Here is a 22,268-nt window from a genome sequence, read left to right as displayed (position 1 = left end):
TTAAAATATCGTTCGATTTAAATATATTGACTAAAACTTCTGTTATCGTCGCTACTGATGAAAAGATTTCGTAAATTTTTCGCCCAGAAAATTGGAATTGCAGTTTTTCGGGAACATGCAGACAGATTTTTCTTCCTCTTCCGTAATGTACGCCTGATACTTAATTCATATTTTTATATTTATCTTAATGTTCTTATTAATGCACGGTGAGTAGTTTGAGTATATATAATTAATTACAGTATCTTTACATTTTTTTAATAAGCGGTTTGTTTTTTAATTTATAAACAACGTGATAAGTTAACGTTCGGACAAGTATAAGTGGGAAGCGGGAAACCCATTATGTAAATTGTGTAACACCCATCACTGTAATGTCCAGGAACTTCGTATTTGCAAAAGGTTAGACTTTATGTGTAAAATATTACAAAATTATCAATTACTTTCACGTATGCAATTTTTTAACAATAACAATAAATATGAACTATCGTTTCATACATTATTTGTCGATCGTAAATATTCAAATATTACAATAACGAATACTTTGCCTATATGTTAATGCTTAGGAATTACTCTTTATTCGATTTTATATATTTTTAAAAAGTTAACATTATTTCATGGAGTTGCTGATATTCCTTTTGTCCTCTCCAATAAAGGGAAAATCGGTTATAGAATGCTATTTATGAACTTATAATAATAATAAAGCCTTTATTTTCCGAACTTAAATCTAGCACTTCAACACAAAACAATCCATAAATTACAAAAAATCTCTCAGTTCGGTGTGCCTTTTGGCATAGGCCTCCTCCATCTCTTTCCACTGAATTCTGTCTGCCGCTATTCTCGTCCAGAGCGGACCAACCGTTGTTTTCAGGTCATCCTCCCATCTCTTCCTTTTCCGACCTCGGCTCCTAGTGCCATCCCTTGGGTACCAAATTGTCAACTGTTTCAAAATCAAAAATCAAAATCAAAATAAACTTTATTCAAGTAGGCTTTTATAAGCACTTTTGAATCGTCATTTTACAATTAAGTGAAGCTACCACCGGTTCGGAAAGTAGATTCTACCGAGAAGAACCGGCAAGAAACTCAGTAGTTACTCTTTTTTAACATTTAAAAAATACAACGTCATGTTAATTAAATACAATTATTTCAATTAATGTATCCTGCTTGGAAGTCAACAGGTATTAACTCCACGCTTTTTTATCATCTACAAAATCTTGTATCGAATAGTATGCTTTTTCTACCAATGTATTTTTAACAAACGATTTGAATTTACTAAACGGCAAAGTTAAAAATTTCTGCGGAATTTTATTATAGAAACGGATACCTTGCCCCAAGAAGGATCCATTGACTTTGCGGAGTCGGAAACTTGGCGTTATAAGTTTATCCTTACTTCTAGTGCATATACAATGATTATCACTGATTTTATCAAAGTGATCAATGTTACTGTGAATATACATGATATTGTTGTAAATATATTGTGACGCAACAGTGAGTATTCCTACTCTGTTAAAAACATCCCGAAGAGAGTCTCTAGCTCCAAGATTATAAATAAACCGAATTGCTCTCTTTTGTAAAATAAAGACAGATTCAATATCTGCAGCGTTACCCCAAAGTAATATGCCATATGACATAATACTGTGAAAATAACCAAAATAAACTAAACGAGCGGTATCAATATCAGTTAGTTGTCTAACTTTTCTAACCGCGTATGTTGCGGAGCTGAGTCTTCCTGTTAGGGATGATAAATGAGAGGTCCATTGAAGTCTGGAATCTAATTCTATTCCTAAAAACACCGTAGTATCAGCTACTTCAAGACGGTCACCATTTAAAGATATATTATAATTTTGCTTGCTAACATTAGGTAGGGTAAAAACTACACATTTTGTTTTTTGAGCATTCAAAACTAAATTATTTACTGTAAACCAATTGTGTATCTGTGATAATGCACCGTTCACATCGTCATAGTCATTTTTTTTCCTGTCAACCTTAAAAATCAGCGAAGTATCGTCAGCAAACAACACTATATCACAAATACCCTTAACATAGAAAGGAAGATCATTTATATATACTAGGAATAGAAAGGGACCCAAAATTGAACCTTGTGGAACTCCCATTTTTAACGTAGATCCAGAAGACTTTATTCCATTAATGAAAACTTGCTGGATTCTTTGACTTAAATATGAAGCGATGAGATCAAGAGCTTTACCTTTAACACCGTAATATTTGAGCTTATAAAGAAGCGTTTCGTGTTCTACACAATCGAATGCTTTAGATAAATCACAGAATACTCCAATAGCGTTCTGTGATTTCTCCCAAGCATCGTAAATATGTTTGAGAAGCGCAATTCCCGCATCAGTTGTCGAGCGACCTCTTCTAAAACCGAATTGCTCACCATGAAAAATAGCATTTGTACCGAAATGGACGAGAAGTTGATTTAAAATAATTTTTTCGAAAATTTTACTTAAAGATGGGAGTATTGAAATAGGCCTGTAATTACCGGGATCGCTTCTGTTTCCAGTTTTAAAAAGTGGTAAAACTTTACTACATTTTAACAAGTTAGGAAATGAACCCGTGTCCAAACTCTTGTTAAAAATTACTGCTATATACGGAGCAATATCGTATATGATGTTATTAAAAAATTTTACCGAAATGCCCCATATGTCGTTAGTTTTTTTAATATTTATAGTTTTAAATACTTTTATGACATCTATTGCAGAAACCGTTTCAAATGAAAAATCAATAACGCATTTAGAAACACTATTATTTAATAACCTAGCTGCATTTGATGTAGATGATTTTAAATGAAATGTTATTTTATGGGGTACTTTATCAAAAAATGATTCAAATAAATTAGCAACCTCTAATTCAGAACTCGTGTATCTACTACCTGTGTTCAATTCTATTGGTATCATTTCCTTTTTGTGTTTTCCACTAACACTACTAATAACATCCCATGTGGCTTTAATTCTATTATCAGAATTCAGGATTTTTTTCTTTAAATATAAGGACTTAGCAGAAATGCATACTGTTTTAAAAATTTTTGAATATTTAATGACGTATTCTAAAAAGGCTACGCTTCGATTCCACCGCCTCATATCATATAAGTCGTATAATTTATTTCTACTTTTATAAATACCAACAGTAGCCCAGTCACTAAACTTTAATTTTGTGTTACTATAACATGATTTCATTTTAAATATATTGTTAAATTCTTTTAGTATTACTTCAAAAAATGAATTATAAAGCTCATTTGGATCCTGTGTCGTAAGATCTAGATTAGACAATTTATACGCCACAATATCTTTAAAACAATGTAATTTGTTAGCCGTTATTGGCCTGTATGTTATTTTTTTTAAATGATTTATTTCTTTGTGTTTTAATGAAAACTTCTGACCACAATGGTCAGAAGTTAAATTATTTATAATTGATACTTCATATATTTCACAGTCACAGAACACATTATCAATACACGTAGAAGTGCCGTCGGTTATTCGCGTCGGTTCATTAACTCTATGAGTTAAATTAAATGACATAAACAAGGCAACCAACCGAACACTTAACGTAGTTTCTTTAAGTAAGTCGACGTTAAAGTCCCCACATACAATTATGTATTTATTAGTTTTACATAGCTTTTTAAGAATGTCCTCCATAGTGGTTTCAAACAAATAATAATCTCCCGATGGGGGCCGGTACACGCAGACTATAATGTACTGTGGAAATTCCACGCAGGATAGTTCGATAGTACGTTCGATAGAGAGGGCCACAATATCTTTTCGAGATTTACAAACGATATCATTCCGTACTTCATTACTCCATTTCTCCTTTTTGCACCGGAGCATATGTCCAGTCCATTTATGAACTTAACCTAACACAAACATTACGCTTAACTACTACAAAGTAGTAACTCTCTATTTGCCCAAAGACTTGGGATCGAAACTAAATACTTGGCGGCACTTATAAGGCCAGAAGTGCAAATAGTCATTTATCGTCTAAAACATAGATGATAGATCTTAAGCGTAGCTCACGGGTTGGATTTCGAGGAAGTGTAAATGTGTGTACGATGACGAAGGAAAATATCGTTTTGTCCAAAATGCCAATAAATTATACTTCCTCATTATTCTAGTGGCTAGTATTTTATGTTGAAAATTCTGATGAATAAGCCTTTAAGATTAGTATAGGTTACAAAATTGCGTAGTTTTTCAGTCGATAAATAGCAATATTGGCTCAGAATTTGAACAATTTTCATAATCAGAAGACCTTGATTCTGCGCCTGAACTGATCCTTACTATGCGATCGTGTTTGGATCCATTTTTATTGGATTATAAATACTGTGCAATTGGGGAGACGGCCGTGACAGAAATCCGGCTAGTAAACTCTATATATTCGCATTTATTATACGTCTCCAACTTGTTTTTCAATTCCACATAATTCGATTCATCCCCCAAGGAAAAACGAATACTAGTGATAAATTCGAAGTTGTTAAAAAATATGTCAGATAGTTAAAATTATGTAATTGAAACGATTAGATACCCGATTGCACTTGCAGCTGTCCACCACAGTAACAAAAGTAGACGCATAATCCGTAAATTTATAGTAGACTATAATTTTTTTTTTTTGAGAAACAGTTATACCTGACATATTTTCTAGGGCATCGTTTTTATATAACTCATCTAATAAGATACATTTATAAAAAAATAGACGGTAAGAACTGTTTGAGTAGTACCTTTTTCTCTTATATATTATGATATTCAAAATAGTGCACATCGCCTAGTCATTATAAAACAATGAGAATACTTGTTCCACTGCTTCCATTTCTTCACTATGGTAGCGATTGAAAACTGTGTTGACATAAGCGAGATTGCGGAAATCCGTAAGCAAGTGATTCCGATCTCAACGATCAACATCTTTCGTAATTCTTTCGATTTATATAAATTGTAGCTATTTTTTAACTCAAGCTTTGACAGGCCTCAATTAATGAATTATGGTATGATTTTACACTACCGATTTTTGTTTTTTTTTTTTTATTTATAATTGTTAGATGATTCTATTCACATACTTCACGGAAATTATGACAAGAGTCATTGAGTCATTGACTCATGGCTGTTTTAGCCGGACCATATGCTTATGCAATGGTCAAATGACTCGAATGCCTGGGTTTTTACCTCATAAGTTATTTCAAAAATAATACGCAAAGTTCGAGATTTGTGTTTGGTAATGTCCTTTATTTGAAACAATGTCGTGTAAAACAAAATACTTACTATAAAGGTATTAGATTTAACGAAACGTATTAATTATCTATATAGATACATTATGTCTAAGACTAGAACAAAGTAAAAATATATTTTATAGGCATGTTTCATGAGATGCATAGGAAATGTAAACTTAAAACATTCTAATTAGAAAATAAATACATATAAGCAAATGGGATTTACGAAGTTACTAATTCCATTTTTCTATATTTCTTCCTCAGAGTCGAGACAGGATCCTTAAACAAAATGGGGTCGAGTCGCAGCACCGAGCGCACGAGCGGCATGTAGCCCCACGCCGCCGCGAACGTGTTCAGACACGACTGTCTCTGGACGAAATGTTCCGGGTCGCTCCACGACGACCTGGAAAATAAGTGATATGAACGTCGTATAAAATAACGTGTGGGTCTCATCCATGGTGTGTTTTTCTTAAGATCCTATTCTTGAACGATCCCTATGGCTGAGAAAGATTTTTCAATGTCAAATTAATAAATTGGCTAAAGTAAGTTAAAGTCTTCTAGTAAACTCTCATGCCTCTATTCAAATGATTTTAACAGGCGGCGGGGGGGGGGGGGGTACGTCATGAGAGCATACAAAGTAGTGGTGAGGCTGGGTGCACTGACCGGTAGCGGTGGTGCGCGGGCTTGTAGCGGCGGCGCTGCGCCAGCTTGAGCGGCGGGCGGCGCGTGAGGTGCGCGGCGAGGCAGTTGAGCAGGATGTCCTCGCAGTTGCGCGCGCGGCGCACGGACAGGCGCAGCGCGGGCGCGGCGGCGCCGTACAGCGCCAGCAGCGCGCGGTGCACCAGCGCCGCGCCCGGCAGCACCATGGAGTACGAGCCGCCCCACTTGCTGCTGTAGCCCCACGCCACCTGCGCACGCGAGGCGCGAGGTCGCTATCAAACTCAAACTCAAACTCAAATTCCTTTATTCAATATAAAAGCATTACACTTACTTATTGATTGTCAAATAAACACTACCACCGGTTCGGAAAAAGGAACACCCTGACCTGAGAAGAACCGGCGAAAGAAACTCAGCGGGTCTTTTTTTTCTGTTATTTTTTTTTTTTTTTTGTCAAATTTATAAGGTACATAGTAGTATATGATTAGAAATAGCCAGGAGGCGATCGTTTCATTCCCAAGGTGTGCTATCAAACATAAAACATAAGGTATCGGTGCGAGCGCGCGGCTCCCGGTGACCCCGACACGTACCTTCGATTCGTCCCAGTAGTGATTTCGCGCGGGATAGCCGACGATTCGTTCGGGAAAATGTTGCCAGACGCGAAATGCGAAATCCAATTCCTCGGCGAGCAGTGGCGCGTCACCGTCTAGGGAGAAGACGGCGGCCGTTGGGACTGCCCAGAGCGGTTGCCATCGCGCCGATACGCCTTCCCTTAGAAGGAAATTAATTTATAGAATTTAATAAAACGATAAACTATATATTTGCTTTTTACAAATTCCAATCTGTATGAAATTAGAAGTACCCTGGGTAGTGTGTTGTTGCGTCTATGACTACAACTGGCAAAGGGTCACGCAAGTCTCCGGCCATTCGCGAAAGGGATTTTAGTGTTGGTGCTGCTCGTTCACTATCCCATACAAGAACGACCTGAGGAGAATTTACATTATATGTCATTAAATTTTATTAATATGTTAAAAAAAAAATACATAGTTATATTTTACCTTTTTGCAGAACTCACTGCTTGCTATATTTGCAAGGAGTTTGTGTAGAGCGGGTGAAGTAGCCTGTACGTACAATAATGCGGTATAAGCATCACCTGGTGTGGGTGGCGGCGCGGACAGCGGGACGGAGGGGGCGGGGAGCGGGCTAGGCGGAGGAGAGGGGGCTGCGGGGGCGAGCGGGGCGGGCACGGCCACCGGCAGGTGAGATCGTGAGTCACCATATGTTGCCAATGTTCCCAGGGCACCAGGTGAAGCGTTCCAGATCAACGCTTCACGCTGCCTTGATGACCGATGAGCTGTTATTCTTTCCAATATTATCTGCAATCAACATATTCCATTAGAATTATTTATACTTGTTAGGTATTTGGTGTGAGGTTTAATTGTTATAAAATTACTTTTTTAAATCTTTTCATATTTTTTTACCTCTATTGTCGTAAACACTATCTTCTCAATTGATGAAAAATATTGTTCCCATAAAAGCTGTGTCTGTTGCCTTAAAGCAAGAACACGTTCAGGAGAAACAGATCGTACTAACTCTGGAACCTGTAACAGAACAATTTCGACTTTTGACAATTGCTTTTTTACCAATGTATATGTTATAAGTGTTTTTGCCTTACCTGCAATAAAAGTCGCTCATCAGCCCAAATTACAGCACGACGCCAATCAATTCGTTCGTCAAAAGGCAATCGCCAGCCATTACTAAGTAGAACTGGAACACATCCTGCAGCTAATGCTTCCAAAAATCGGTATGATCCAAGTCGTCTTCCCCTAGCTACTAAGCAAAATGTTGAATTCGCCAATAACTGCTCATAATCAAATCTATAAGAAAAAAAACCACATTTCTATTGAAATATAAAATTGCATTTATATGGACTTTAATATTTAATTTGTCTTTAAAAATAAATCATTTTTCACATGTGAAATCTTACTTATCATATTCCTTATTATCTTCATCACATCTTTCATCTCTTAAATCTTTCCAAGATTTTCCATGTCGGCAAGTAGTTACTAATATAAGATTATTACCATCATGCAAATGCCATAAGGAATTTCTTGTCTCACTACCAATCCCGTGCACATAGCGTTTCCCTTTGAAAGCAAGTAAATGTTTTCGAGGAGCCGGGAATGGATTTCCTGTAGCTGCGGGTGGAGCGCCTCCACGTTCAGGATGTTCTTTATGAAAAAGAGGTAAGGAAATATCGAATCCATCCCTGAAAATCGTTTCAGATGCGCTAGCTCTAGCCATTATAGCATCACCAGGATCAAAACCTAAAGCTCCCTCTGCATAGTCAGGCCAAGTCCCTGCATATAAATTGAAAATTAGGTGGTTACGACCGTTTTTCCAATGAGGGAGTCGCGAGAGTCTTGATGCTACATCTTGAATATGTTCCGGGGACAAAGGATCTGCATCTAAAGTATCAACTGCAGGTATAAACAAACAAGCTTCGGTTGGGTCATGTGTGGCATATCTTGATTCCCTTATTACTGATAGAACTTTACGATACGTAGCACTTACAGGCCCATCAGTAGGATATACATACACTTTGGGATCACTTCCACAGTTAGAAAAGTCAAAGCAAGTTTGCATTCTGCATGATTTTATAGTTGCTTGGGGATTTCTCTTTTGCCTTGAAGGTGACTCTGTTAATTCTTCTATAGTTGCAAATTCGGGCAACTGATCCTTACGGGTTCTTTTAATATTTTTACTACTCAAGTTATAACCATTGAAAAAGCAATATATTCCGAATAAACAAGATATAATTAGAAAGAAATAACGTTTTTTCGCATGCATTTTTGTTGTAGGGTTTTATCACATAGAATACATATTTCCAGGCATATTCTCAACATATAATAACAGTTTTACACTACAAAACAAAACTTTTATCGTAAATTTAAATGTCTAAACAATTTCAAATGACAAGTACTGAGCAATATTTTTATTACTTCCAACTTTCTAACACAATATATAAATTATTTTATCTATGCTTTACGGTTGTGACAGACAAAAAAGTAGTCAAACCCACAGATATAAATAAGGAAAACTAGAAAAAGAGATGGGAGTTCGTTTGCCTAATCTTAGGATTATTATGTATTCACGTAACGTAAATTAGTACGCTGAAAGTTTCAGACCGTTCGAACAAAAATTACAAAGTTACATTTAAAAAGCAGTTTGTTGGTCAGAATTATTTCATCAGTCGATGATAGTGTTGTCGCTATGGTTTTTGAAGTGGGTAACATTATAAAAAAAGAAATCATTGGCGGCCTTGGCGGGAATATAAACTCGCTCTCGACAGAATAGGAAATAGGAATACGCTGGAACCGGGAACATTGTGATTTAATTTTCATTATGTATCTCTTTATATATTCTTTCCTTAATTTGAGTAAAGAAGAACGTTATTAATTAACATCAAGAGTTATCTTTCTGCAATTAATTAACAAAAATAACTTTAGCTTAGAATAGAGTTTATAGCGAAACTATGAAGAATAACAAAAAATACCGAAACGAGTATTCAGTTCAACCTTAATGAAAACTGACAATTAATATCGTATCAATAGCTTTTACCGAACTAACTAAACTCCATTCGACTTATTGTATCTTTGACACAATGATATTAGTGGGATATGTATGCTTATCATGGATAAATCTTCAAGCAATTGTTGGTAGTTCAGTATTGTAATTCCAGTGCCAGTTGATATTTTCTAGTGCAAATGATAATTTTTGTACCACATGTAGCGAGAAGTGCAGTTCACTTTATTTAATGGGTATGCACTTTCAATGATCTTAATTCTATCTACATTCACTTTTCTTCCTAATTTTCACTTTTTTTGATGTTCAAACAAAGATTACATAAAATAGCGATACTATTATCATATCCTTCTTAAGTACAATAAGTGCCCTGGTGTGAGTAGTGTTCCATCGAAGACCACCACACCCCGCTTCCAAGGAGGGTGTATGACGGAACAAATACACTGTAAACTTTAACCGTTATTGAATTTAAACGCAATTTTTAAATTGTATGGTACGATTATAGTAATAATCAAGTGCAAAGGACTTTGGATTCTGAACTATGTAATATACATATATAGGATACTTATACGACAAATACCTAATATTTGCATACCCAAAATACACATTAGATATTTGTCGGACATATATTTGTTTAAAAATAGTATTTTAATTTAACGCTTTAAGTTGTATATACAGGGGGAAAAACGAAATCAAAATAAACTTTATTCAAGTAGGCTTTTACACGCACTTTTGAATCGTCATTTAACAATGGTTCGGAAAGTAGATTCTACCTAGAAGAACCGGCAAGAACTCAGTAGTTACTCTTTTTTGACATAAAAAAAAAAACATTCATATTAGTTAAACACAATTATATATGTATGCCTGGAAGTCACAAGATATTAATTCCGTGCTTTTTATCATCTATAAAACCTTGTATCGAATAATATGCCTTTTTTACCAATGTACTTATTATAAACTATTTGAATTTACGAAACGGAAAAGTTAATAATGTCTGCGGAATTTTATTATAGAAACATATACCTTGCCCCAATAAGGATTTATTGACTTTGCGGAGTCGGACACTTGGCGTTATACGCTTATGAGCTTACTTCTACATACTTATATATATATATATATATATATATATATATATATATATATATATATATATATATATATATAACTTACTTATCGTACAATGTTACTGTGAATATACATAATATTGTTATATATTGTTATATACATATACTGTGAGTAACAAGATTATAAATCGACCGGATTGCTCTCTTTTGTAAAATAAAGACAGATTAAATATCTGCAGCGTTAACCCAAAGTAATATACCATATGGCATGATACTGTGAAAATAACCAAAATAAACTAAACTAAACGGTTTCAATATCAGTTCGTTGTCTAACTTTTCTAACCGCGTATGCTGCGGAGCTGAGTCTTCCTGTTAGGGGTGATAAATGGGGACTCCACTGAAGTCTTGAATCCAATTCTATTCCCAAGAACACCGTAGCATCGGCTACTTCAAGCCGGCCACCGCTTAAAGATATATTATAATTTTGCTTTCTAGCATTGTGTAGGGTAAAAACTACACATTTTGTTTTTTGAGCATTCAAAACCAAATTATTTACATTGAACGAATCGTGTATCTGTAATAATGCACCGTTTACATCGTCATGGTCAGCTTTTTTCCTGTCGACCTTAGAAAAAATTGTCGGTCAGGTCTTAAAAGCAAATAAAATTAAAGGAAAAACACAAGTTTAAAATATATACATTATAGATCCGTCCACCAATATAAGCACGTGTCTCTACTTTAAATTATCGACTTGCAATAGCAAAAATATAATCTCATTCGTATTTTTTGCTGAGATTTTTCTAACATTAGTAGTAGATACTTTATTACTTTTTACCGTGGTGGTTTAGAAAATAAATCAACGAAAAAATTTTTAGGTCCTATTTATTACACTTATATCTGTTACAATATTTTTTGCTTAAAATTAAATTAAAATTAAAAACTATATTTCTCAATTGTATGTTCAAAACATTTTTTTTATATAGTATTAACAATATCAACTAACATTTCGAACAATCCTAACATATGGTAAACCAACGATACCATTACATCTGCGATCTCAGCAGTTTATCTTCTTCCTTTTTTTGTTTAGATTGCAGATTTCTATTTGTGTAAATGTAAAGAATGGCACGACAGTTTGGATACAATTCATATTTAGTTTTCAGGATGCCCTTTTTTAATCTATTTGCAACAGTCTTTTCTTTGAGCATAATTTCTAGGGCTTTTTCGGAAGATGTGTCGTTTAATTCAACAGCTGGTATTTTTAATTCACACCTGTCAGCTCCGTCGACCTATAAATAATTAAAATGGTAAGTACATTTTGGAACCAATCTGACAGAAGCGAATATGGGCAATACTAAAAGAGAATCAATCGAGGAAAGGCGATATGGCGATGTAACTTATGAAAGCACAGACAGAAACATATACAAACACACAGATACATTTATTTAACAGATTACTATTTTTACTTCTCTATACAATGGCATTTACTTACCATCAACGTAAATACACTGACATGCTATGCAAAATGAAGTAGAAATCGTAACAAATATAATAAGGAAAATATAACGTTGATTTATTAAATTTTATTAAATTAGAAATTGAGAGACTTACTTTACATTGAAAAGATAATGGATAGTCTTGATCAACAACTGGCCAGTTTTGCTCTAATACATCTTTATTCCAATTAAATGACGACAAATCATCAGATACTCTGTTAGGAGCTGATACAAGACCAGCCCAGAGCTCAGAACAAAAATGAGGGGTCACAGGGGACAGCATTATAATCAGAGCCGCTAATGCCAGTTCGAATTCCTTACTCCTTGTCATTACATCCACGGGTACGTTGTTCTGAAATTACAATATTTTACTAGTTGACGTATATAACTTTGGTAATAATGTATATCAAATGCTGGAAAAAAGTAAGTGAGTTTTCGGTCCGGTTTTCTCCCAAATCTACATTCTGAACCGACGGTGGTGGTTATGCTTTACAATCAAAGAAGGAATAAAGACAATCAAATCTTTGATATATGTATTTCCTGCGATTTGGTAATAACTCAGTTATAGTGTAAAACTAACATTTCTGGATTAATATTATAATAATATGTCTTTATTTATGATACAGTAATTTTTCACGAACTAATTTTATTTAATAAAATTTTACTACCAAAATTATAATAACAGTTTCCTCGACGTTCAAAGCGCCATGTTTTTGTAAATAATGGATTTTGTAAGAAGCAAATGTTATTTATTTGGCTTTTGTGTTTGTGTTTGAAAAAGCCTGTAACTAACTTAGTCCAGTGACCGCCACGAGTTTGTCCCCTTCCATTTACGAACAAACAGTTTTAAATGTTACTGAAATAAGAAGTTGTTAGCTATTGGAATTTTGAAAGTAATATTAAACTATATACATATAAAGAAGCAGTTACGTAGAGATCAACAACTGCCGGTATAATAAAAAATATATGTTATTCAATAATTTACAACATTGCTTTTTGTATATATTAGTTTACAACATTTAAATACATACCCTCAGTATATTTGTCAGGCCTTGTAAACGAGATATTGCTACACTGAGTTGTTGAGTATATTTAAAATGATAAGTTGCAGTTGCTGTAAAATAATTTCTTGAATTCCACAACTTTGATTCAATTTCTTCAAATTCTTTACAAGAAATATTATTTTTCGTGGCATCAATTTCTGTTCTATGCTTTAAAAAATCTTTAACCGTCATCCATAATCTGCGCTGCCAATTTAAAACGCCAGGCAAAGCTGTCGAAAAATAATTGGTGAATAATAAGCACAAGTAGAAAAATATTTTGTGTGAAAAACTAAACTTATAAATTATTAATTCATTGATAACAGAAAAATATGTAACATGGCATGAATTAAATACACATACAACAACAGATGCGAAAAAAGATTTAAGAAAGAAGATCAGCGTGGTCGGAGTGGATGAAAAGGCCTATTTTTGTCGGAATGTCGATTAACTCCAATATCGACTGACACAATCTCTTGGAATTCTAATATATTCGTGTACATTTTTTTGTCCACTATCTCATAGGATCTGTTGTGTGTTGTGCATTTGGATGTCTAATGAATGTAATATACTGCCTTAGTGAAATCTACGGAAGTAGATATACCTCCAGCAAAGTATTAAAGTTCTTGCATCTAAGTCAATATAATGGAATTGCACTAGTCAAATAAGTTACACACATAAATACTTACTATCATCGGACCATTTCCTACTTGTAGGTGGTGGAACATCAGCGAGCATTAAGAGACGAGTTGTGTCAGATCCATATGTTGATAACAATCTTTGAGGATTTTCTCCATTATATTTAGATTTACTCATCTTTTCCCATTGTACTAAAACAGGCTCTTTTGTGTCTCTGACAATATATTCTTCGCCAACTTTTTCAACCTTTTCAGGGGGCAAATATTTCCCAGTAGATTTAATCTTATAAGATTTCCCCATAACTAGCCCTTGAACTAATAATTTTTTAAATGGTTCAGGCATTGGAGTCAAACCTAGAGAATGTAAAAAGTAGCTCATAAAACGAGCATAGTACAAATGTAGTACTGCATGTTCTTTGCCTCCAATATAACAATTAACAGGAGTGATTCCAACCAATTTTTCCTTGTCAAAAGGCATTTGATCATTTGCATGGTCCAAAAAACGGTAATAATACCAGGAAGAATCAACAAATGTGTCCATAGTATCTGATTCTCTTTGTGCATCACCTAAACACTTGGGACATTTACAACTTGACCATGATTTTAAGCTTGACAAAGTTGATATTTTTGTATCGGAAGAGTTCTTTATTGGTAGTAAAACTGGTAGATCTTCATATGGTACTGGTACAGTTCCACAGGTAGGGCAGTGAATAATTGGTATTGGTGTACCCCAGAATCTTTGCCTTGATATAAGCCAATCCTTTAGTTTAGAACTAACAAAATAGCCACCACATTTTTTTTGGGCTATTTCTATAGCTTTATTATTTTCTGAAGTTATGTCTATGGAGGAACTTTCACTTGGAAGAGCAATGTTTAATGACTGTGACAGCTTGATATCTTCTGGGTCAATGGATGGACATGCAATATATACATCTCTACCTTCAGGATAGTTTACATTGTCCGAGACATATATATTTATATCTTTACCAGTTATTGGATTGTAACATTTCAGATTGTTTATTTCAGATGGTGATATTTCTTGTAATAACACACTGCTAGAACTGATGGTTAAAAATTGACCGTGTATGAGTTTGTACGGGTCTTGAGACCAAACATCAAAGGATTTTTCTATATTGCCTAGCTTTAAAGTAAAACTTACAACAAGGCCATTGCATTCACCTATCCAGTGCTTTTGCAAGTTTATAATATCTTTCCAGTTTTCTAGACTTTTATTATTTAAACCATCATATAATTTTTTTGCATATTTTGTTGTTTTGATGTACCATTGTGTAAGGATCTTTTTCTCTACTTTTGCCCCTGATCTCCATGAACAGCCATTTTCATCTACCTGTTCATCGGCTAAAACTGTCTTATCGACTGGATCCCAATTCACCTCAGCCTGAAAATTTTTAAAACAAGCATATGAAGGGAATCTCTATCACATCTTGATATAAGATATTTTTTTACATTATTACAGGTTATTCTAAAAATCAAAGTAAGCTACAATCAATTTGATTATTTAGAACTTTACACACTTTATACACAATTTTTCTTTGAAAACTACCTTGTTTTGGTATGCCAGGCCATTTTCAAATAATTTTAAAAATATATACTGCGTCCACTTATAATACTTAGGATCACAAGTGCTGAACTCCTTTTCCCAATTAAAGTTAAATCCCAACTGCAACAGTTGTTTTTTCATTGTTGATATATTACTTTCGGTCCATATATGTGGTAAGATATTATGTTCAATGGCTGCATTTTCAGCTGGCAGGCCAAAGGCATCCCAGCCAATTGGGTGAATCACATGTTTTCCGTTAAGTTTATGAAATCGTGCTATTGTGTCTGAAATTGAGTACACTCGGACATGGCCCATGTGTAGATTGCCTGAGGGGTAAGGGAACATGGGAAGAACATAATATTTTTTCTTATTTTTACAATTATCATTATGTGAAACCTCTTTCGTCCAATGATTTTCAATCTTCAATTTAATTTCAGTTGTCAATTCCTGGTTCTATAAGCAAAAACAAGACATTTAAAAAAACAGGCATTTTCTATAAAATGATTTTAATTATGATAACATAAATAATGGGAACTTTTGTGAGGTCAAATATCATATTTGCAGAAAGGCACAAGTTTATTAAAAAAACAGATGTATTTACTAATTCCCCACTCTCATAAATTACCAACTATATTGACAAAGCGTAAAGAATGGCTGTGGTCAGAAGTGTGTCATGATCGAAATCTGAACTTGGAGCCACTACAGATTTTAATAGTAAAACCCCAAAATTCTTATAGGACCGATATGAGATTTGAGCCAGAACCTCGAAATGAGCAGCCTTATAAATTAGCAATAGAAATGTAACTTTCTTACTAACCCACAATCCTAAGCTACATTTAGACCTTTTAACTCCAAGTAATGAAATAGGATTATACTTTAAAAATAAATGTGTGCATCTTTTTAAGTGCGGCATAACCTTTTATTTGTCTTTACAAATTTATTTATATTTGTTATTAATCATTAACAATAATTCTACACGTTTATCCTAAAGATTTATGAATAATGTGGGTATATGCCGGCCGAGTCAAATTAAATACAAAGAGTTAATGGCTTATAGCATTATCCAATTAACTATTGGTAAATATAGATAAACACTCCAAGTTTAAATCTGAACTGACAGCACATATCTATCATCTACGACTGACAGTGACAAACGTCAATTAAGTATTGCCAATACTCTTTTTTTTAACAGTTGAGTATATGTACAGCCCAATCATGCGATAGTCAACACAAAAATAAATTAATTACGATTCACAACGATATCGAATGAAGTATATTCTAAGAATAATTTTTTTAAAAAATACTTTTTTATACCTAAAATTTGACAACTCTAAACGAGAGAATCCGGGGGCGACAAGTGTTGTTACATAAAACTATCTATTTTATAGCGTTATGTATTGTTGTAATTCGGTTATTATTATTAGGAGCCTTATGTTCATACACATAAAACAAATACGTGTATAATGATACACGTTATATCTGTTATAAAAGACTAGTAGTCGCACGCGGCTGAGCTCGCTGTTTCGATTGTTGGTTGTCATAATTATGTTAGCCTAAGAAAGTAGTCTAGGTCCTTTCTTCAAGTTCAAGTTTTCTTAATACCAAATTTCATTAAATTCGGTTCAGCCGCTTAATCCTGAAAGAGCGATAAATAATAACGATAAGTTATTTTCACATTTATAATAATAATATAGATACATTAAATATCTTATTTTTTTTTTTAATAGAAAATCGAGTCTGTTCTGTCTTTTGTTCACGTAATCGATTGCTCAAATAGGCTAAGAATGTTGAATAATCTGTGTCAGCGGTGTTATTTATGGTACCTAACGATCGCCAAGGAGGTGCCATCTGTGTTTCTTTTCTAGAAACTAGGAAGTTAATTTCATAATTTTCATACTCTTAAGTCATAGCTCTTTGTCTTTGAGTCGAACAGTGACGAGTGACCATTAAGTTATAAATTTTGATTGTGTTATTAATAAAATAGGTAATTAAATTTAGAAAAATGGCTAAGCCCAAAAAGGACGATACATCTGAAGAGGCAAAAAAAATCGTCGACGATGCGAAAAATTTTATAGAAAAAGCTATTGGAGATATTGGAAAAACTTCCGCAACGAAGCAGCTAATTTTAGGAACTGCGTCAGGATGGTATAATCATTACTCATCGCCTTTGTTTATGTTTTGTTGTAAGATTCGAATACAATAAACTGATTTTTAAATGAATTTTAGGATAACCGGTTTTATTACTATGAAAATTGGGAAACTGGCAGCTGTTGGTATTGGCGGAGGTGTTATTTTACTACACATTGCGAGCCAAAAGGGATATATTGATATTAATTGGGATAAAATCAACAAAAAGGTCGATAAAATCACAGATAAAATTGAGAAGGAAACTACTGGAAAATCTCCAGACTGGTTTGATAAAGTAAGTCTTAACAAAGTAGGAAAATCTCACGTCTGTATTTGACCAAACATTGGCTAGCAGTTGCACTGCTGCATTCATTTATACTACTTTTAATTTTTATTTTACTAATTTTCCATACAATTCAAGCATCAATTTTTGTTCCAGGTTATAGTATTTGTCAAAGATAATTCCTATTATTCAGCTGGATTTACAGGAGGCTTCTTTTTTGGCATTGCTTCATCATAATTTAATATATCTTGCCTTCTGTTGTGTGAGTTAAAAAAACATTAAAATTATCAAAATTTCAGTTTATTGGGTCAAATACAGAAGTGATTCAATTACAATTTTAAATTCTTTAAAAACATATACACCTATTTGTAACTAAATATATCTGAAATGGGCTTGTAAAGTTTTTTTATGCATTAGAATAATATACAGCATTTAAACTAAAGTACACAATTAGGTTAACAATAGTTAAGTACACATACAATTAAGTTCTTTAAAGTTTGAAAATAATTCTTATATGATAAATAATTGTTGCTTTTTACCTACTCTGGACTATTCTTCTCAATATGCCATAGCTAAATATTTAAATTGTGACATAAAAATATTAGCAATGAGTTATGAAATAAATTTACTAAAACTAAATTAGCTATAATCTAAGTAATTTTTATGTTACATAGAAAACAGTTTTGTATGCAAAAATATTTTAAATTTTTTTTTGTTATAGGTTGAAAGGTTTGTCGATCGTAAGATTGATAAAGCTGAGGGATTGTTGAAGAAAAAAGAACACAAAGCTAAACGATGGTACAATGATTTTATTGGAGATGACAATTACCGTGCGACTGAAACACATGTATTTATGGCATCTTTTGTTGCTGGTCTGGCTGTTGGACTTATTTGTGGCAAATAATTACTTTAATGGTTCATGTAGATAATGTATCTTTAGAAAAAAATCTCACATTGTTTATTTATATAATGTTTATTAGAATTAGTAATAAAAATAAGTATTCCTTAACCATAAAATGTAATTTATTTCCACAAGTATTTTATTATAAAATATTAGGAGTTATATGATCGAATAAAATAATATAAATCATACTTCATTCATCTTTTATTTATCTTTATGAAAATAGAACTTAAATAATTGGATTCAATATGTTCATTCATCATTGGAGTTATATAAATTATTCATTTTTTTATAATGATGATACAACTTTTCCGATGATAAATGCTCTAAGTAGTTTTTATATTCTATAAGATACTTCCTCTTGATTAGTAGTACAGCACTATGGTATTTTTTTTTCTCTGTGACACTTATTTTATTCCATAACAGATTGTTATTATTCTCATTTATTATTTCAAAGAGTTGTTGACCATTTCTAAAAAGAGGGATTATCTATTAGTTAATAATAATGAAAAACTCAATTTAAAATAAATTACATTAATTTTACAAAAAATTAATAAATCAGATACTAAAGAAGACTGAAAAGTATTAATCCATGCAGTCATAATATATTCAGCAGATTTTAGTCATAACTTTAATATTTACTCCGGTAAAGTGTTTTTCAGAAACTTACATGAATTTTGGAGGAGTGGGTTCTTCTATTGATAATTCATCAGTTTGTTCTAAACCATTTGTATTGTTTGTATTTTCCAATATTCTGCAATTAAATTTTAAGATAAAAAAATATTCATTTATTTAAACAAGCAGTAAATAATGATGAATATTAACTGATGATTTTAAGCTACTGAAATAATGTGGTTAATTTATGTTTATCACAAGCTTCATTGTGGTAGAAAACATTCAAACTCTCATACATATACATCTACAATAAAGCAGCTGGAGCAAGCTCTAAATATTCTTTTTAAAAGTGAGAGGCTGATTTTGGTCAACAGGAATACAAATATGACATTACCTTTAAATTGAGAGGTCACTTGACTAGAAAGAGTACTAACAAATAGTATTCTTTGCTTTAATACAGTTATAGACACTGAGCGTATGTAAACTTCTATGTTAAAGATTTGGTCATATTTATTTTGGTCAATGAGTCTCATAATAAATTTTATATGTACTTACGGGGCATTAGTACTGTGATCACCTCCAGTGTGTAAAGAAGATACTGTGTTATCAAAATTATTGATTTCAATACTCTTTTGATCTATTTGCTTAGGATCAGTGTCTAATTCTATTTCTTCATTAACTACATGTTGAGTTGTACTGTGTTCTTCAATACTGGATTTTGGAAATGTTTTTTTTTTTAATATAGTAATTGATAATAATCTGTCCTATTCTTACTTTAGGATTTATTAAATATTATAATAGTTATAAGTTATGATAAATTTCCTCTTAAAATATTAAAAGATATAGTTTAATTTGACTTATCACATTGTAGTATTATTTATTAAAGATTATAATTACTGCACACTTGTTGAAGCTTTGGCATTATCTTTTTTCTTTTTGACTTTTAAATAAGGTTCTGCAGACAAAAGGTAATTGGCAAAAGCTTTTTTAAAGTTAGTCTGATATTCTTCATATTTTTTCAAAAATAGTTGTTTGTCCGATTTATTCAATGAAAGCCATGACTTAGTCGCTTCTATAAGAATATATTTGTCCTGAAATAAAATGTTTTGATCATAGTAACCTACTAATACATGTATAAATTTTAAGAATCTTCTATTAAAATTTATTGAAATTAATATGAATAGTATATCCAAGTAATACCTTTATTTTATTTCCTTTCTTTTTACAATATAATTTAATATATAACGCCAAAGCAGTTTTAGGTATTTTATCCTTTACTATATCCATTTTAACGACTCATATGCTCATATATCAACACAACTAGTTATTGTTTTTAATTTTTATTATTTCTTTGCGGAGTGCAGACTGCAGTCTTTCACATTGGCATATGATGTCACTGCCGTAAGTGTAAATCTGTTTGCCGTTGGTGTTGACAGTTATTTGGAGATTATATAGAAAAATATTTTTTTCTGACTAAAAGTGATTTACAATTATTTTAAACATATTGTTTTCTACATTCTATAAAAATAGAGAATAAACTATATGATTAAGATTTTGTAGATAAATGAAAATTTTATAATTTGCATTTTAAATCATATACCAATATTAATTCTTATTATTTATGCAAAATAGATTATGCTTGAATTGAAACGTTTGCCTGAACATTGAAAAATACATATAATACAACAGTAATAAAATCGTGAACCTAATAAAGATAGTTAAAACAAAAAAAAAGGAAAATGTTAACTTCTTGCAGATATGAGAATCTTCCATTAAGGAGAGGATTTGGAATATAGTGTGTACACCGATTCTCATGGGCACGCCACTCTGAAGTCCCGGGTTCAATTCCCGGCCGAGTCGATGTAGAAAGTTCATTAGTTGCTTTAATTACTTACATTGGGATCAGAGTAATGTATGTGATATTGTCCAATAACGTTCTGACCAATTTCAGCTACAGCGGCTAAACTAAATATTTCAAAGAAAATTTTATCAAGCTCCTTAAGTGGTATCGATAAAAACGATTGTATCCAAGTCATCTCATCTTATACCACGTCGATAATAATTGAAAGCGAACAACTCTATTTCTGTTTTTTTCGCTTGCGTTAGCGTTGGTTAACACACGTGTTTAGAGATTCTGAGTGTTTACGTTTAGTTTTGTAGTATATTTTATTGTTAATAGTGCTTTAGTTGGTAGTTGGGTTAAGTGGTGTTACTAATATTTTTAAATCTTGTAAGTATTTATAGTATATTAATAATTTTTAGCTTGTAAGTTTTATAATGGAGGTTGATCCTCCGCCTGAACCCCCGGATCCGGGTGGCTCATTACAAACAAATACTGATACGCCTTGTCCTACCTCTACTCCTGTTTCTCGAAAACGCCAAGTTGACGAATCAATTAATTCCGATACTAATCCTAAAAAAACAATAATTCATCCAAATTCGGCAAATCCCTCTATTCAAACAATTTACACTCACCCATCCTTCTCTGAAGGCCCTAAAATATATTCTGACGATGACAAAGGCCCTTTCATCGTTCAAGTGTCCCGGGAAGTGTCTGACCCAGCCTCAGGAACTACTATCCGAGCAATTAAATTTGGACAATTTCTGCACACCCATAAAATTCAAGGAATTATTAATGATGGTGTTAAAAATATAGGTCGAAACAAAATTTCTGTTGAATTTTCATCAGCTAAAGCAGCAAACTCATTTCTGGCAAATCCTATCGTTGAAATGTGCAAGTATAAAGCAACTGTACCGACTTTCAATGTAACCAGAATGGGTTTAATTAAGGGTATCCCCGTGGACTGGACGATGGAAGAACTTGCTATGTCACTTGAACTTCCCACTGGATGTGGTGAAGTAATGAAAATAAGAAGACTAAATAGAAAGACAATTAATGACAGTGTAACAACATGGGTTCCTACCCAATCTGTTGTTATTACTTTTAGAGGGCAAATACTTCCTTCAAAAGTTTTTTCCTACCATACATCCCTTCCAGTAGAGACTTACAAACTTCCGACCATCCAATGCCTTAATTGCTGTCGTTATGGTCATATTAAAACACAGTGCAGATCTCAACCTAGGTGTTATAAGTGTGCCAA

The 22,268-nt window shown here is 33.0% G+C and overlaps 4 protein-coding genes across 5 annotated transcripts; 1 reads left to right on the top strand and 3 right to left on the bottom strand.

Annotated features, from left to right (window-relative positions):
* Positions 1-5,188: 5,188 nt before the first annotated feature.
* On the bottom strand, positions 5,189-8,891 carry LOC124531698 (exostosin-1). Its single transcript, XM_047106199.1, has 8 exons — positions 7,845-8,891; positions 7,533-7,734; positions 7,339-7,458; positions 6,916-7,233; positions 6,720-6,841; positions 6,448-6,628; positions 5,864-6,108; positions 5,189-5,603 (listed from the first exon to the last, which is right to left on the bottom strand). The coding sequence occupies exons 1-8, from the start codon at positions 8,705-8,707 to the stop codon at positions 5,423-5,425; spliced, it is 2,232 nt and encodes a 743-aa protein (XP_046962155.1). The 5' UTR covers positions 8,708-8,891; the 3' UTR covers positions 5,189-5,422.
* A 2,582-nt stretch (positions 8,892-11,473) lies between these two features.
* Positions 11,474-16,365, bottom strand: LOC124530637 (leucine--tRNA ligase, mitochondrial). The gene is made up of 6 exons (XM_047104876.1): positions 16,059-16,365; positions 15,245-15,694; positions 13,732-15,079; positions 13,034-13,275; positions 12,118-12,354; positions 11,474-11,795 (listed from the first exon to the last, which is right to left on the bottom strand). Exons 1-6 carry the CDS (start codon positions 16,152-16,154, stop codon positions 11,550-11,552), a joined length of 2,619 nt encoding a protein of 872 aa, XP_046960832.1. The 5' UTR covers positions 16,155-16,365; the 3' UTR covers positions 11,474-11,549.
* A 746-nt stretch (positions 16,366-17,111) lies between these two features.
* LOC124531586 (FUN14 domain-containing protein 1A-like) lies at positions 17,112-18,743 on the top strand. Of its 2 annotated transcripts, XM_047106077.1 has the most exons (4): positions 17,112-17,386; positions 17,468-17,663; positions 17,808-17,913; positions 18,373-18,743. In XM_047106077.1, exons 1-3 carry the CDS (start codon positions 17,244-17,246, stop codon positions 17,886-17,888), a joined length of 420 nt encoding a protein of 139 aa, XP_046962033.1. In that variant the 5' UTR covers positions 17,112-17,243; the 3' UTR covers positions 17,889-17,913; positions 18,373-18,743. The 2 variants fall into 2 exon arrangements, with proteins under 2 accessions (XP_046962033.1, XP_046962032.1); XM_047106076.1 differs by lacking the exon at positions 17,808-17,913.
* Positions 18,739-20,548, bottom strand: LOC124531570. Its single transcript, XM_047106075.1, has 5 exons — positions 20,368-20,548; positions 20,065-20,258; positions 19,723-19,878; positions 19,223-19,306; positions 18,739-19,024 (listed from the first exon to the last, which is right to left on the bottom strand). Exons 1-5 carry the CDS (start codon positions 20,452-20,454, stop codon positions 18,805-18,807), a joined length of 741 nt encoding a protein of 246 aa, XP_046962031.1. The 5' UTR covers positions 20,455-20,548; the 3' UTR covers positions 18,739-18,804.
* Between the last annotated feature and the right edge of the window lie 1,720 nt (positions 20,549-22,268).

Source organism: Vanessa cardui, chromosome 1 (genome assembly GCF_905220365.1).
Source record: "Vanessa cardui chromosome 1, ilVanCard2.1, whole genome shotgun sequence".
Taxonomy (NCBI): domain Eukaryota; kingdom Metazoa; phylum Arthropoda; class Insecta; order Lepidoptera; family Nymphalidae; genus Vanessa; species Vanessa cardui.
Note: the sequence above shows the minus strand (reverse complement) of the source record. Positions and strands in the feature narration are given on the sequence as shown.

What these genes read in the sequence shown, in the direction of transcription:
- LOC124531570 (XM_047106075.1), bottom strand. Translation starts at nt 20,454, where the DNA reads ATGGATATAGTAAAGGATAAAATACCTAAAACTGCTTTGGCGTTATAT. An exon ending in AAAGCTTCAACAAGTGTGCA is followed by an intron (nt 19,879 to 20,064) that starts GTAATTATAATC and finishes TCCAAAATCCAG; the next exon opens with TATTGAAGAACACAGTACAA. An exon ending in CCCACTCCTCCAAAATTCAT is followed by an intron (nt 19,025 to 19,222) that starts GTAAGTTTCTGA and finishes CCCTCTTTTTAG; the next exon opens with AAATGGTCAACAACTCTTTG.
- LOC124531586 (XM_047106076.1), top strand. Translation starts at nt 17,244, where the DNA reads ATGGCTAAGCCCAAAAAGGACGATACATCTGAAGAGGCAAAAAAAATC. An exon ending in TTAGGAACTGCGTCAGGATG is followed by an intron (nt 17,387 to 17,467) that starts GTATAATCATTA and finishes AATGAATTTTAG; the next exon opens with GATAACCGGTTTTATTACTA. An exon ending in CTCCAGACTGGTTTGATAAA is followed by an intron (nt 17,664 to 18,372) that starts GTAAGTCTTAAC and finishes TTTTTGTTATAG; the next exon opens with GTTGAAAGGTTTGTCGATCG.
- LOC124530637 (XM_047104876.1), bottom strand. Translation starts at nt 16,154, where the DNA reads ATGCCGCACTTAAAAAGATGCACACATTTATTTTTAAAGTATAATCCT. An exon ending in GCCTGGCATACCAAAACAAG is followed by an intron (nt 15,080 to 15,244) that starts GTAGTTTTCAAA and finishes AAAAATTTTCAG; the next exon opens with GCTGAGGTGAATTGGGATCC. An exon ending in GCCTGACAAATATACTGAGG is followed by an intron (nt 12,355 to 13,033) that starts GTATGTATTTAA and finishes TTGTAATTTCAG; the next exon opens with AACAACGTACCCGTGGATGT.
- LOC124531698 (XM_047106199.1), bottom strand. Translation starts at nt 8,707, where the DNA reads ATGCATGCGAAAAAACGTTATTTCTTTCTAATTATATCTTGTTTATTC. An exon ending in GCAGTGAGTTCTGCAAAAAG is followed by an intron (nt 6,842 to 6,915) that starts GTAAAATATAAC and finishes AATTCTCCTCAG; the next exon opens with GTCGTTCTTGTATGGGATAG. An exon ending in CCCGCGCACCACCGCTACCG is followed by an intron (nt 5,604 to 5,863) that starts GTCAGTGCACCC and finishes CTTATTTTCCAG; the next exon opens with GTCGTCGTGGAGCGACCCGG.